The sequence below is a fragment of the Poecile atricapillus genome, chromosome 13 (genome assembly GCF_030490865.1).
Source record: "Poecile atricapillus isolate bPoeAtr1 chromosome 13, bPoeAtr1.hap1, whole genome shotgun sequence".
Classification (NCBI taxonomy): Eukaryota; Metazoa; Chordata; class Aves; order Passeriformes; family Paridae; genus Poecile; species Poecile atricapillus.
This window is the reverse complement of record NC_081261.1, coordinates 16,683,238-16,696,863: the sequence shown is the minus strand read 5'-3', so window position 1 is coordinate 16,696,863 and position 13,626 is coordinate 16,683,238. Positions and strand designations below refer to the sequence as shown.

Sequence of the window (13,626 nt, the reverse complement as noted above, 5' to 3'; positions counted from 1 at the left end):
CAGCCTCCGCAGGCCCCTTCCCAGCCAGTAATTGATGTGCGCTGCCATGGAAACCAGAGGGTTCCAGCCCGGCTGGATGCGAGCTCAGGGCTGTGCCGGAGGAGCGGGAAGGCTTCGAGTGCCAATGTGGGGTGAGGGGAGAGCACAGGAACGGGGACGGAGGCAAGGAGGGAATGAGGAGGGGAGGGTGTGGGTGGGATGGGCCAGAAGGGAGGGGAAGGAGGCACAGATGGGGTCAGGGAGGGATCTGGATGTCCTGGGGTGGCTGCAGAGGAGGAGGGAGTGTGAGGAGCAACTGCAGGCATGGAATGTTCAGGACGGACAGGGAGGGTCTGGGGCTGTCTCTGCTTAGGAAAAGACCCTTTGGTCACCTGTCCTGGGGGCAGGAGGGTGCTGGCAGCTCTGCCCTCTGTGCCAGCCTGGCACCACCCTCAGCATCCGGATCCTCTTTCCTTGGGATGGCAGCAAAGGGCACTGGGCTCCCGGGATCCCTGGAGACACGTCCCTGCTCCCAGCTGGCCTGGGCTGCCCTGAGGGCCAGCTGAGAGCCCCCAGCCCTCACCATGAGGGGCAAGTCCTCAGGAATGGGGGCATGCAGAGTCCCCTCGTGGCCCTGAAGAGCCCTGGGGAGGGGATGGCCCCAAAGGAGTCTCTGCAAAAGGCAGGGGAGGCGGCTGAGCTTCATCTTCACATGGGAGCTCTTCCTCCCTGGAGTCCTCCAAGCTGGGAAGGAGTCTTTGCCTGGTGGTCCAACCACAGAGCTGAGCAGGGAGAGGTGCAAGGCCGTGTGTGAGCCCAGCACAGCCCAGATGTGCCACACCTGTATGGGACACACCAGGGAGCAGAGAACTCTGAGCCAGGAAAGCTCCTGGTGCAGCTCGGGATCATCAGGATCCTGTGCAAAGGCGGGCAGGGAAACCTCACAGCCACGGCTGGGGGAGCTCCCTGCAGCTGGGGTGGGAAGAGCCACGGATGTGCCCTGGTTTGGAGTGGCCCAGGTGTTTCCAAAGGGTCTGAAGTACCCAAAAAACCCCCAGCCATGCCTGGGAAAGGAGGTGGTGAAAGGGTGGGGAAATGGAGCAAGTCTCCAAGGAGTGGTGGTGGAGGTGGGAGGGGGTCTGGAGAGCTTTGATGGGATTTTCCCTGATTCCCACCTCAACTTGTGACAGGTGCGGGCGGCCTTGGGGCTGGAGGTGTTTTTCCATTGAAATGTTTGGGTTCCAATCATAGGATCAATCACAGAATCATGGAATGGCTTGGGTTGGAAGTGGCCTGAGAGCTCATCCATGTCCCAGCCATGGACAGGGACAGCTTCCACAGGAGCAGGATGATCCAAACCCCATCCAGCCCGGCCTTGAAGGAGCCTGGTCTGTGGGAAAGTGCTCTGGGGGCTTCTCCTCCTTGTCCATGTGCAGGAACATCCTCAGGCTGGAAAACAGGGAGCCAAGAGCAGGGCAGGAAGGCAGGTAGATCCCAAAGGATGCTCAGGGGTGGGGCGGGACGCGTGGGAAGAAGCAGCCAGGCCCAGGCAGCCGGGTTTTCACACTTTTATTGTAAAGCTTTAGGAAGGGCTAATTACAATGGAGTTGGTCATCTTGACAGCTCAGCAAACGAACGGAACAGGGGAGAACGGAAAGGGGGATCACGACGGTGTCATGCTCACGGCTCTGAACAGAAAGAAGTTACAAGGGAATCAATTTTGTGCTCACAGCGCCCGGGGAAAACCAAGCCCAAGGCCCAAAGGCTTCCCCGCACAGGGAAATGCATCACACATTGAGCAGTACAACCTTAGCAAGAGGCGTCGCCTTAGACATAGGGCACCATCTGAAAAATAGTGGGGGAACTTTACTCTGCCATAGGATTTCTCCTTTAGAAAAGCTACACCTGCATGTACATAAAACTGTACAAAAAACAAGGCATCACAAGCAAGGAAATGAAATCTCGTATAAATAGAACCAACACTGAAGAGCTACAAAGGGGTCGCTTAGATCCTTCCCACGCAGCCCGCCTGCTCCCTGGCTCCCACCTTTGGTTTTCCCCCTGGCTTGTCCTAGTGCAGTGTGAGATCCAGTGAACCCTCCTCCTCCTCTTCCTCCTCCTCCTCCTCCTCCTCCCTGTGCTTGTCTAGACTGGAGCCCGTGGGGAGCTGTCCTCCCCCCACGCGCACAGAGGCTTTATCCTTCTGGCTTATAATTGTGCAAATGAGCTTCTTCCCACAGCACCTCTTCCTCACCCTCCCCCAGGACCGATCCTCAGTGACAAATCCCCTCAAACCCCTCTCCCAGGACTGATTCCCGGCACCCGCTCCTCCCCAGGGACCCATCCCCCTGCACCCCTGGCACCCCACTCCCGCCCCATTGCCCCCTCTGGCCTTCCCCGCACACCCACCAGTGCCCCGAGACCCCCAACTCTTCTGCACCCCCAGACCCCCGACCCTGACCCCACTGTGCTCCCCTTCAAACCCCCACCAGCCCTCTGTGCACCCCCACAGGACTCGCCCTCCCCCAAATCCATCCCTCTGAGACCCCTCTGCACCCCCCCTCCCCCCCACACCGTGCTCGCACTGAGGACATCGCCAGCTGCTCCAGGAGACAACACAGCAATCCCAACCACAGGAATTCCAGCCTCGGGATCCCTCTGGAGACCCCAGCACAAGGCAGGGAGCCCACACGCCGGGATGAGGTGGTCTCGGACAAGCGCCTCTCGGGCGTGGCTCTCCCGGGGGTCCCCAAGAGGGGCACTGGACACTGCCACTGCCTGAGCCCAGGGGAGGCGTGAGCAGCCGAGTCGGCAGTGGAGTCAAAGATCGTGGCCAACGCGGCCAAATTGCACATTCTGCCCAGTTTGGCCCTGAAACTACAGAGCTACAATAAAAACAACTTCAGGAGCGACACCTGCTCAGGCAGCCGGACCGGGGCAACGCGGCCCCGCAGGGCAGAGCAGGAATCCCGGCCGGGCGGGCGGCTGGGCATCCACCGGGAGCATCCCGCCCGCCTCCGGGGACGCGCGGCCGGGCGGCGGCAGCGGCGGGAGGCCGGGAGGAGGGTCCTGCCCCCTCCGGATGGCACCGCCAGGTGCCGGGGCCGCGGGCGACGCGGGGTGGCAGCGGTGCCACCCGGGGAAGGCAGGGCTGGGGCACCAGGGACACGAGGGACACGAGGGACACGAGGCGGCGGGTGCGAGCGGGCCGCCCCTCCTTTGTGGCCGGGCCGGGCCGGCACCGGGTTCCCCTCGGGAGCCGCCGCGTCCTCCACCGCCCCGGCAGAGGGAGAGGAGCTGCTCAGAGCGGGGTGCTGGAGGGGGCCGGGCAGGGGGTCCCCACAGGCACTACAGCTATGGCCTGGCGCTGCGGGGTCCCTGTGCCCCCGGAACCCGGCAGAGCCCCGCGGGGACCGACGGCGCGGTGCGAGGACGGGCCCGTGGCCAGCGGAGAGCCGTCCTGGCGGCCTCGCTCCCTCGGGAAGATGCCAGAGCTGGAGACGGGAAGCACAAGGGTGCAGCACGGCCCCTCCCGCGGCCCGGCGGGCGAGGACTGGGAAAAGCTCCCCAGGAATGAGGCGGGCCCCTCCTGCCCAAAGCCAGGACTGCGCCCCGGCTGCCGAGGGAGCAGTGACAGAGCCAGGGGTCCCCCTCGGGGGAGCCCTGTGAGGGGCAGGGGCTCCTCTCCCCCCTGCACGGGAGCTGAGGACGCCGGGGCAGCGGGGACCTGCCGGGGACACCGGCGGACCTTTGACAATGGAAGAGAAAGCTGGACCCCGTGAGAGTGGCCCTGTGGCCTAAGGGCAGCGGGAGTCCAGCGGGCAGGGGCTCGGCGGCCCCCGCTGTGACCCTGAGACAAAGCTCCTCCTCACAAAGGCAATGGTGGCTTTACAGGCGGATGGGACGGAGGTCGAGGGCGCGGCACAGCCTGGCCTCGTGGGCATCCCCTGCCCCGGAGGAGCCGAGAGCCGGAGCCGCTGGCGACCTCCCTGCCAGCAGAGGCGGACTGAGGGCTTCTCCGGACCCAGCCGGTCCCTTCCTGGGGACATCCCCTCCCCGGACCCAGCCGGTCCCTTGACTGGGGGCTTCCCCGCCCTTCCTCCACCCGCCAGGCGCAGGGCCACCCCCGGGGACCCCCTCACACACCCCCAAAGCAGCCCCCACCTATGGCACCGGGCAGTCCCTAGGGACCCTGCAGCTTGTGGGCACAGTGACAACGTTCAGAAAGAGATCCAGGCTGAAAAATAGCGAAGTCCCTACAGTCCGGCCAGGATGCTGCCCCTCTCCTCCAGCTCCCCAGCTGCTGTTTCAGGGACTGATCACATCTCTATTTACAATATAGAACACGAGTGCGGGCCGGACGCTGCGCTCCCAGGGGCTCTTCCACGCAGGAAACCATTCAAAGCTGGAACTTGCTCCCTGTGGTTTGTTATATTTTTCTCTCTCTCTCTCTTTTTTTTTTTTTGTTTTTTTTGTTTTTTTTTCCTCTTTTTTTTCTGCTTTTTTTTTTTCTTTTTGTTTTCTCTTTAAACGTCTTTTTTTGTTGTTGTTGTTGTTGTTGTTTCAAGGACAATAAAAAGTTGCGATCAGGCAGGACTTGAATGTCATTCCTATAAGATTCGTATTTACAGGAGTCTACAGCAAAGAGACAGGCAGCTGGCTCCCCGTGCTCGGGGACACTCCTCATCCTATGCCCCAGGAACTCCACCAGCTCTGCGTGGACCTTTGGTACGTAAGCCCTTCTCTCCCTTCTCCGTGCCCTCCGCACCAGGAGCCTGCCCAGCCCTCCCCGGCAGCAGTTCGGGATGCTCGGCAATCGGGGTTGGGATGCTTTTCATCCTCCCCACCCACCCCCAGCCCCGGGCAACACGGGGTTAAAAAGGCGCTCCTCTCACCCCTGCCTCGCCCTGCCCTGCTCCCCGCAGAGCGCCGTGCCTGGAGAAGCGGCCGGAGCCATAAAGCATCATCGAAGTGGAAAATGTTCCTCTGGCCTCTGCTCCCTGCCCCCCACGCCCAGCCTCACAGGTAGATCTCCCTCTTGGTGGTCTGGGCCGACGGGGTGGTGGCTGGCTGGAAGTCCGAGGTCTGGGTGAGAGGAATTTCCTCCATGGGAGAGTCCTTGCAGGGCTCATGGCTACTATTGGAGAAGGCACTGTACGTGGGGAGCAGGCGGAGGTTGGCCATTTTGGTGCTGCGCTCTTCCGACAGTCTGGGGCTGCCGTTCCCGACTTGCTCTTGACTCCCTCTGTCTTGGTAAGGCACAAAAGTGGAGAGTTTGAGGGCGTTCTTGGGCCTGCGGCTGGGGGAGGACTGGCCGGGCATCCAGCAGGTGTCGGAGTGGCCGAACTCTGTGCACTCCCGGGTGCAGGTCCCAGTCATGGCTACATCGGGCAGAGGCCGGAGATCTGCAGGGAACAAGGGACAGCGGTGTCACCCCTGGGAACCCTGCCTGGGGATGCAGGCATGGAGCGCAGGGGTGAGCGGCAGGCACTGGACCTGGACAGTCTCTGTCCTACCCATGCTGGCAGGGACAGCTGGACCCACGGACATCTGGGGAGCCGGACCCACAGACACCCCAGGAGCCGGACCCACAGACACACCGTGAGCTGGACCCATGGACACCCTGTGAGCTGGACTCATGGACATCTGGGGAGCTGGACCCATGGACACCCCAGGAGCCGGACCCACAGACAGCCAGGGAGCAAAGCAGAGCTGGGGGGGAAACCAGAGGCACAGAGAAACAGGAGGCAGAGCGCAGGGCAGAGCTCCCCAAGCCCCTTTGGAAACCAGGATCGCACAGGGAAGCTCCACAGCTTGGATTTGCACAGCAGGACACACGCTGCCACACCAGGCTTGTGATCCCAGAAGTTTAGGTACCACCTGGAAGCTGCTAAGCTCCAGGAATTCCCACTGGGCACCACCGTGGCTTCACTGTGCAGAGCCAGAACTGCCCTGGGCTCAGCCCCGAGGCACAGTCGTGTGTCCTGGGCAGCATCCTTGGGCATCCCTGCCCTGCTCCCACCAGGCATTCCAGGCCACATCCCTGCCTCCCCTGGCCCCCTCAGTGGAGCCACAAACCCAGCCAGAAGTCCTGGTCTCTTGTGGAGCCTGAAATCCCCGAGCACACAGAGGCAAAGCCATGTCCATCCCCAGAGAGGCTGGAGATGCCGTGGGGTGCCCTGTGGAGATGCCAGGGGTGTCCTGTGCACCAAAGCCCTGGTCCTGAGGGAGCCCAGCACCTGAGGGCACCACAGCTCAGCCAGGACTCTGAGCACCAGTTACACCAGTCCAGACTGGTGTCCTCACACACCAGCCACCCCCTGCCCCAGGTGTCCCTGAGCCTTGGCCAGGTGTCTTTGGCACAGGCAGCACCTGCCACGAGGCTTCTGAGGCCGGAATTTGGCACTTCCATGCAGAGCTGAGTGTCCCTCCAAGAACCATCCCAGTCACGAACCATTCCTTGATTCCTGTCCCAGTTTGGGACACCACACGGTGTCCTGGGACACATCACTGCCTGCTGCCACAAGCAGACCCAGCCTGGTGCTGATGCTGGGGTGGAAGCGGGGGCTGTTCATGACCTTGGGGCTGCTCAGACTTCCAGATGTCCCTGTGGTTCCCAAAAATCCTCTCTGTGTCTCCACCACTGTGGAGCTCTCTCCACTGATGCAGGGAGATGCTCAGGCGCTTTGGGGACCTGAGACATGTGGGGCATCCCCTTCCCACTGGACACACACTGGTCCGCACAATTCCCTCATCCCAAAATCAGGGCAGACCCACGGGCACTCCCTGAGCCCTGGGAAGAAGCAAACCAGAGCACCACGGTGGGGTTTCTGCCCTGGCCAACACTCCCCGTTCGGGACTGCCACACACCCGAGTCACCCTGGCACAGTTTTCACACACAGGATGCAGGAGGAGGCTCCAGGCAATGCTGGGAATGCTTGACACCGGCATGGATGAAGGGGAAAAGTCAGCAGCCAAGCATTGTGTGAGCACATCTTGCCCTGAAACAGCCCCCAGTGACTGTCCCCAAAGGCAGGCCAGTTTCCCCCTGGGGCCTGCTCCCACACTCCATCCCTGGCGCCCACAGGAGCTCCCCTTGGAAGCTGGGATATGCTGGCGGGAGCCACACGGACATACCTGATGGCAGCCCCCCTTCACAGCCTGCTCCGCTCGGGGGACTCTGATGAGGGGCAGAAAAAGGACGACAGCGTCACATCAGTGCACAGCCCCGGCCTCCACACCCCCTTCAGCCTCTGCCACCCCCTGTCCCCCTGGTCCCCTCCTCAGCCCCTCCTGGCCCTGCTCCAGCCTCCCGGAGGCCGCTTTGCCACTGCTGCTCCTCCCTCACTCCTTGCTCCAGCTTTATCCTGATCCCGATCCTCCCTGGAGTCGCGGGACTCACATGGGGACGCTGGAAACCGCCGGGGTGGTGCCACCAGAAGCTGAGGGGTTGGGGCTGTGCACAAACAGAGGGATACAGACATGGATACACACATGGATACACGCACGGACACGCTCATGGACACATCACAGCGGGATGCTCGTCGCGGCGCGGGGGAGAGCCATGCCTCGCGCTGCGGGGACAAAAAACAGCAGCACAAAAGCAGCACAGGGCACGGGCAGCACGAGGGCACAGCTTGGCAGGACACGGCCGTGGGGCTGGCCCTGCTTCCCGGGGAATCACCTCCATCCTCTCTCCTGTGTCACATACAAAAGCAGAGGCACAACAGCTCCGTTTTCATCCCTGCTCCAGGCAAGTGGAAGCAGAGAACAGAATCTGGATCCAGGAGGATCTGTCAGGTTTTCCTCTCAGGACCACAGGATGCTCCAGTGGCCACACAATGGCTCTGCCACTTTGTGGTCTTTCCCTTCTGTCCAACAGGAATTATTGCCATCCTTTCCTCACCAACTTTCCTCCTGGACATCCTTTCCTCCTCCAGAAGGGCCCTGGCGCTCTGTGCTCCCAGGGGAGTGGACGGGAGCCATCCCCTCTTCCTGGGGCAGAGGGAGTTTTGCCGAGCCCACAGAGGGGACTGGCAGGGTTGAAATAAAATCCACCTCTGCAGGGAACAAAGCTACGGAGATTTCCTCGTGCCAGCAGCAGCTTGGGAATGGCAGGATCAAGCAGGAACGCTGTGTTCAGGGTTTTTTATTCTGCTTTTCCCATTGTCTGCTCCTGGCACTGAAGTCTTTTTCCAGCATTGTCCCCTCGCTTGGAGGAGCGGATTCTGTGCCATGAGCCCGGAACGGGGCAGGGTGGAATTCCTGAATAGCTGGGACTGAGGGAAAACACGACCCCATGGCCTAATTCCCAGCACATGCTGGTGGCTCAGGGACTCTGATGTGCCACCAAGCACAAATCCCTCTTTGATGGGAATTTTCCCCAATTTTGTGGGGTGGTGAGGACGCAGGCCCATGCCTCGGGGTGCACAAAGGGCACTCTGGATTTCGGATCCCTCCTCCACCAAAAATGCACTTTTGTGCCTCTGAAGCCCTGGGATGTGACAACATTCCCAGGGATTGAAGAGGATGGCCACTCCCTCTCCAGTATCAAGGTGTCCTGGCCATGCCAAGTAAAGCTTTCTGCAGCTGCTGTGTTTTCCCAAGCTTTGGTCCCATCCTGGTTATTCCAGGCCACCAGAATGTGCTTCCTAGGCAAGGAAGTGGCTGCTTGGGCATTCACAACCCTCACATCCTCCTGGCTCCCCGCTTCCTGCAGCTTTGCCTCTCTGGCATCCCCTTGTCAGCTGCCTCGGGGCACTCTTCTCCTTAGGGATGAATCCAGAGCTGTAAAAGCTGGATCCCTTTGGTTTCTTGGGGGTCACGGCTGGGGTTTTACACCAGGACTCCCTCAGAGATGCCAGGTTGGCTCCTCTGGGAAGAGACACAAATTGGTGCTGCTGCTAATTATTCCTGTCTCACTCTCTTCCCACCCAGAGCAGGAGCTGGGCTCCTCCAAAACCTTCCTGGGGGATCCCAGCAAAACCCTGGGGCACTTTGGGAGCAAGACAAAAGCAGCAGCCTCAGCCAGCAGCACTTCCATCTCCTGCAGGAGATGGGCAGAGGTTCCCTCGCCCTCTGCATGCCTGGGAGCTCCAAGCAGAGGCTGAGAGCCAGCCCGAGCATGTTTTTTATTGCCACCTTCTGCAACATCCCCAGCCTGATCCCGTGTCTTGCATCAGTGCAGGGAGAGCAGGGATGGATGATGCAGTCTTGGAAGGGAAGTGCTGGAGCAGCTCTGGGAGGGGAGGCAGTGGGGCTGTGACACAGCAGAGCACGGCAAAGGATGCAGAGAAGTCCAGGAAAGGGGAGGAGGGAAGCACAGCATGCCAGCCGGGACTGGAGAGGCTCAGCAGCGTGGGGAAATGGGGAATGGGAGTGTGGGGAGAGCAGCTGGGAGGAAAACCAGATGCTTTCCCAGAGCTGGAATCAGAAAGAGCCTTCTTCCCTCCCTGTGGAGAGCTCATTGCAGCCAGCTGCCCCAAAAGCAGAGCCCCAAAACCCTGACCTGTGCTGGCCCTGGGGACAGAGGGACAGAGCCCATGCTGCACCCTGGGGTGCCAGGGACTCCAAAGGTGTGTCCTCAGCCAGGGAAAAGGACAGTGTCCCAGGAGTGGCAGCTTGGCCACTGTGCTGTGGACACCTGGAAATTTTCTCCCATTCCATTCCAAGCCCTCATGGCTCTGCAGTCCCCTTGGGATGTCCCTGATGGAGGTGGCCTCCCATGACGTCACCTCCCAGCAGCACTGTCCCCGCTCCCTGTGCAACAAGAGCTCCCTTCCTGCCCCACAGCTCCTGGCAGTCGGCACCATTCCCTGTTCCACCATTCCCAGTGCCGTTCTCCTCCGGGAGCCATTCCCAGGAATCCCCGCTGCCCATGGCAGAGAGCTGCTGGCAGGCCCCATCCTGCCATGACAATGTTCTCCACATTGTTCTCCACAGGTTCCACTCTCCCACAGCGTCACTCCCCACAGGTGTGTCCCCACAGGTGTGTCCCCCACAGGTGTGTCCCCACAGGTGTGTCCCCCCACAGGAGTGTCCCCACGGGAGTGTCCCCACAGGAGTGTCCCCCACGGTGTGCCTCCAAAGGCACAGCTCTCCCGTGGTGCTGCTCCCTCCAGGTGCCATTTCCCGCAGCGCCATTCCCGGGAAGCGCCATCCCCCACGGCACTGCTGCCTCCAGGTACGGGTCCCCCGGGGTGCCACGTCCTGCAGGTGCCATGTTCTGCGCCGCTGCTGCCTCCATGTGCTGCCTCCCCCCGCTGCTGCCTTCCCTGCAGGCAGCGCTGCTGCAGTGCAGCCATTTCCTCCAGGTTCCATGTTTTACAGCACTGCTCCCCTCAGATACTACTTCCCTGCGGAGCTGCTCCCTCCAGGCACCAGTGCTGCTGCTCCCCTCCCTCCTCAGATACCCTAAGGAACAGCTGGGATTGTGCAGCCCAATATCCCTTGTTCCTATGCTGGCTGGCCCCATTCCTATCCCATTCCTATCCCATTCCTATCCCATCCTATCCCATCCTATCCCATCCTATCCCATCCCATCCCATCCCATCCCATCCCATCCCATCCCATCCCATCCCATCCCATCCCATCCCATCCCATCCCATCCCATCCCATCCCATCCCATCCCATCCCATCCCATCCCATCCCATCCCATCCCATCCCATCCCATCCTATCCCATCCTATCCCATCCTATCCCATCCTATCCCATCCTATCCCATCCTATCCCATCCTATCCCATCCTATCCCATCCTATCCCATCCTATCCCATCCTATCCCATCCTATCCCATCCTATCCCATCCTATCCCATCCTATCCCATCCTATCCCATCCTATCCCATCCTATCCTATCCTATCCTATCCTATCCTATCCTATCCTATCCTATCCTATCCTATCCTATCCTATCCTATCCTATCCTATCCTATCCTATCCTATCCTATCCTATCCTATCCTATCCTATCCTATCCTATCCTATCCTATCCTATCCTATCCTATCCTATCTTGTCCTGTCCCATGGATTCCATGCCATGCCATGCCATGCCATGCCATGCCATCCCATCCCATCCCATCCCATCCCATCCCATCCCATCCCATCCCATCCCATCCCATCCCATCCCATCCCATCCCATCCCATCCCATCCCATCCCATCCCATCCCATCCCATCCCATCCCATCCCATCCCATCCCATCCTATCCCATCCCATCCCATCCCATCCCATCCCATCCCATCCCATCCCATCCCATCCCATCCCATCCCATCCCATCCCATCCCATCCCATGGATCCCATCCCATCCCATGCCCTGGCCATCTCAGCAGGATCTTCCTGCAGGGAACAGGAGCTCCATGGCTCATTCCCAACACATTTTCCCCTCGCCAGGGCTGTTGGCAGAGGGGAGCTCTGCTGCAGGTGGCTCCAGAACCAGGATCTCCTTCCCAAGGCTCAGAGACAAGGCCCCCAAATGAGGGGGGCACAGCCAGTGCATTATCCCAGCAGGGAATCATGGAATATCCTGAGCTGAAGGGATCTGCCAGGATCACCCTGTCCATTTCCTGGCCCTGCCCAGACCCCCCAGCAATCCCCCTGTGCATCCCTGTCCAAACGCTCCTGGAGCTCCGGCAGCCCCGGGGCCGTGCCCATTCCCTGGGAGCCTCTGGGGGAAGAACCTTTCCCTGCTCTCCATCCCAAACCTCCCCCTGCAGCCGCTCCCTCCTTCCCTGAGCTCTGCCCTCAGCTCCTCTGCTGCAGCTGAACCAGCCCAGTGCCCTCAGCCGCTCCTCGGGTGGTCCCTGCAGACCCTTCCCCAGCCCCGGCTCCCTCCTTTGGGCTCTGCAGCAGCTGCGGATCTCTCTGATCTTGTGGCACCCAGAACTGTCTCAGAGCTCAAGGTGAGGCTGCCCCAGCCCAGGACAGAGCAGGACAATCCCCTCCCTGATGCTCTGGGACACCCTTTGGATGCAGCATCCCTCCCACAGCTCCTCACACTTTTCTGGCCCACATTCCCACGTGGACAAGCCCAGAGCTCAGCAATGTCCCTGTGCAGGCCCTGTGGGAGCTGCTGGAGCTCTGCCCATCCCCACAGTGCTGCTGCAGGGATCCATGGGCACGGAAAGCTTGGGAGCTGGGAGCACAGCATGTACCCAGAGTCCCAAAGAGAACTGGGGACCACAGAGCACTGGGAAATGTCCAGGAGGGAGGCCACCAAGCAGTTGGATGGATGTAAATCAAGGAATAGGATGGATGTCCACGAAGCAATGGCAGCAAACCCTTGCTGGTCTCCTAAAGAGAACACTGATCTCAGGATCATGGAATCACAGGAGCTCCCTGCAGTCCACGTCAGCCCCAGCTTTTCCCAGCTCGCTCACCCCCTCCTGGTGCAGACGCTTTGAAGGACCATTCCTAGCACTACAACACCCAGCCAGACGGCTGTGGGACCAATCCTAGCACTACAACACCCAGACAGATGGCTTCCCAAACTTCCCACCCTCGCTCCAGATGGTTCCCGGTATCGGAGCCCGACCCAGCGCTGCCCACCGAGGTGGAGACTGCGGCTCCGAGCCACACCTCCAGCTCTGGGGGCAAGAACGAGCAACACCCGCTCTTCCAGCGCATCCCCAGAGCTCTGCAGGCTGCTGCCAGAGCACAGACAGGCTTCTCCTGGGCTCTGGAGTCGGGAGATGGAACACACACCCAGCATCGCTCCCGGCCCCTCCTGCCCCGCTGGCTGTGCTGAGCATCAGCTCAGAGCAGCACAGACAAGTTCTTGTTGTGCTGTGGGGTGTGGGATGTGTTTTCCCTTTTCCCTGAAGGGCACAGGCTGACAGCCTCCAGCCCCTGGAGGATATCCCAGCACTCCAGAGCTGCAAACAGCTTCCCAACCCCTGCCGAGGGCATCCAGCAATGGATGTGGACAGATGCACCCAGCAGGCTCCGCATGGCCGGCACAGCTGGGGCTGGGGTGCTTTGCCTGGCTCCCAGGGGATCTGTTCTTCCCTTGCCCAGCTCCCAGGGGACCTGTTGTTCCCTTTCCTGGCTCCTAGGGAATGTGCTTTCCCTCGCTCTGCTCGAAGGGGATCTGTTCTTCTTTTCCCCAGCTCCCAATGGATCTGTTCTTCCCTTGCCGAGCTCCCAGGGGATCTGTTTCCCCTTTTCCCGGCTCCCAGGGGATGTTTTTCACCTTTTCCCAGCTCCCAGGGGACCTGTTTTCCCCTTTTCCCAGCTCCCGGGGAATCTGTTTCCCTTTTCCTGGCTCCCACGGGACCTGTTTTCCCCTTTTCCCAGCTCCCAGGGGATCTGCTTCCCTTTTCCCGGTTCCCAGGGGACCTGTTTTCCCCTTTTCCTGGCTCCCAGGGGATCTGTTTCCCTTTTCCCGGCTCCCAGGGGATCTGTTTCCCTTTTCCTGGCTCCCAGGGGATCTGTTTCCCTTTTCCCGGCTCCCAGGGGATGTGTTCTTCCCGCGGGTGCTGGAGCAGCCGCCTCCCTGCTGCGGTCACACCGCGGGCACTGTGTGACAGCGGCCACAGCAGCCACAGCAGCGGCAGGCAGAGCCCCCGGAGGGACGTTCCCGGACACTCAGCGTGTCCCTGCAGGGCTCAGCCACACACCGAGGGCTCCCAAAATCTCCATCCCTCCACAGCTTCCCTGCG

The 13,626-nt window shown here is 60.8% G+C and overlaps 1 protein-coding gene across 3 annotated transcripts in view; it reads right to left on the bottom strand.

Annotated features, from left to right (window-relative positions):
- Positions 1-4,998: 4,998 nt before the first annotated feature.
- The window catches only part of PCDH1 (protocadherin 1), a 53,724-nt gene continuing 45,096 nt past the window's right edge, over positions 4,999-13,626 (bottom strand). For 2 of the 3 annotated variants that reach the window (XM_058848564.1, XM_058848563.1), the window contains exon 5: positions 4,999-5,384. In XM_058848564.1, the coding sequence (XP_058704547.1) occupies positions 4,999-5,384 (386 nt within the window). Of the gene's footprint in view, positions 5,385-7,116; positions 7,160-13,626 lie in introns of all 3 variants that reach the window. The other variant, XM_058848565.1, reaches the window with a different exon arrangement.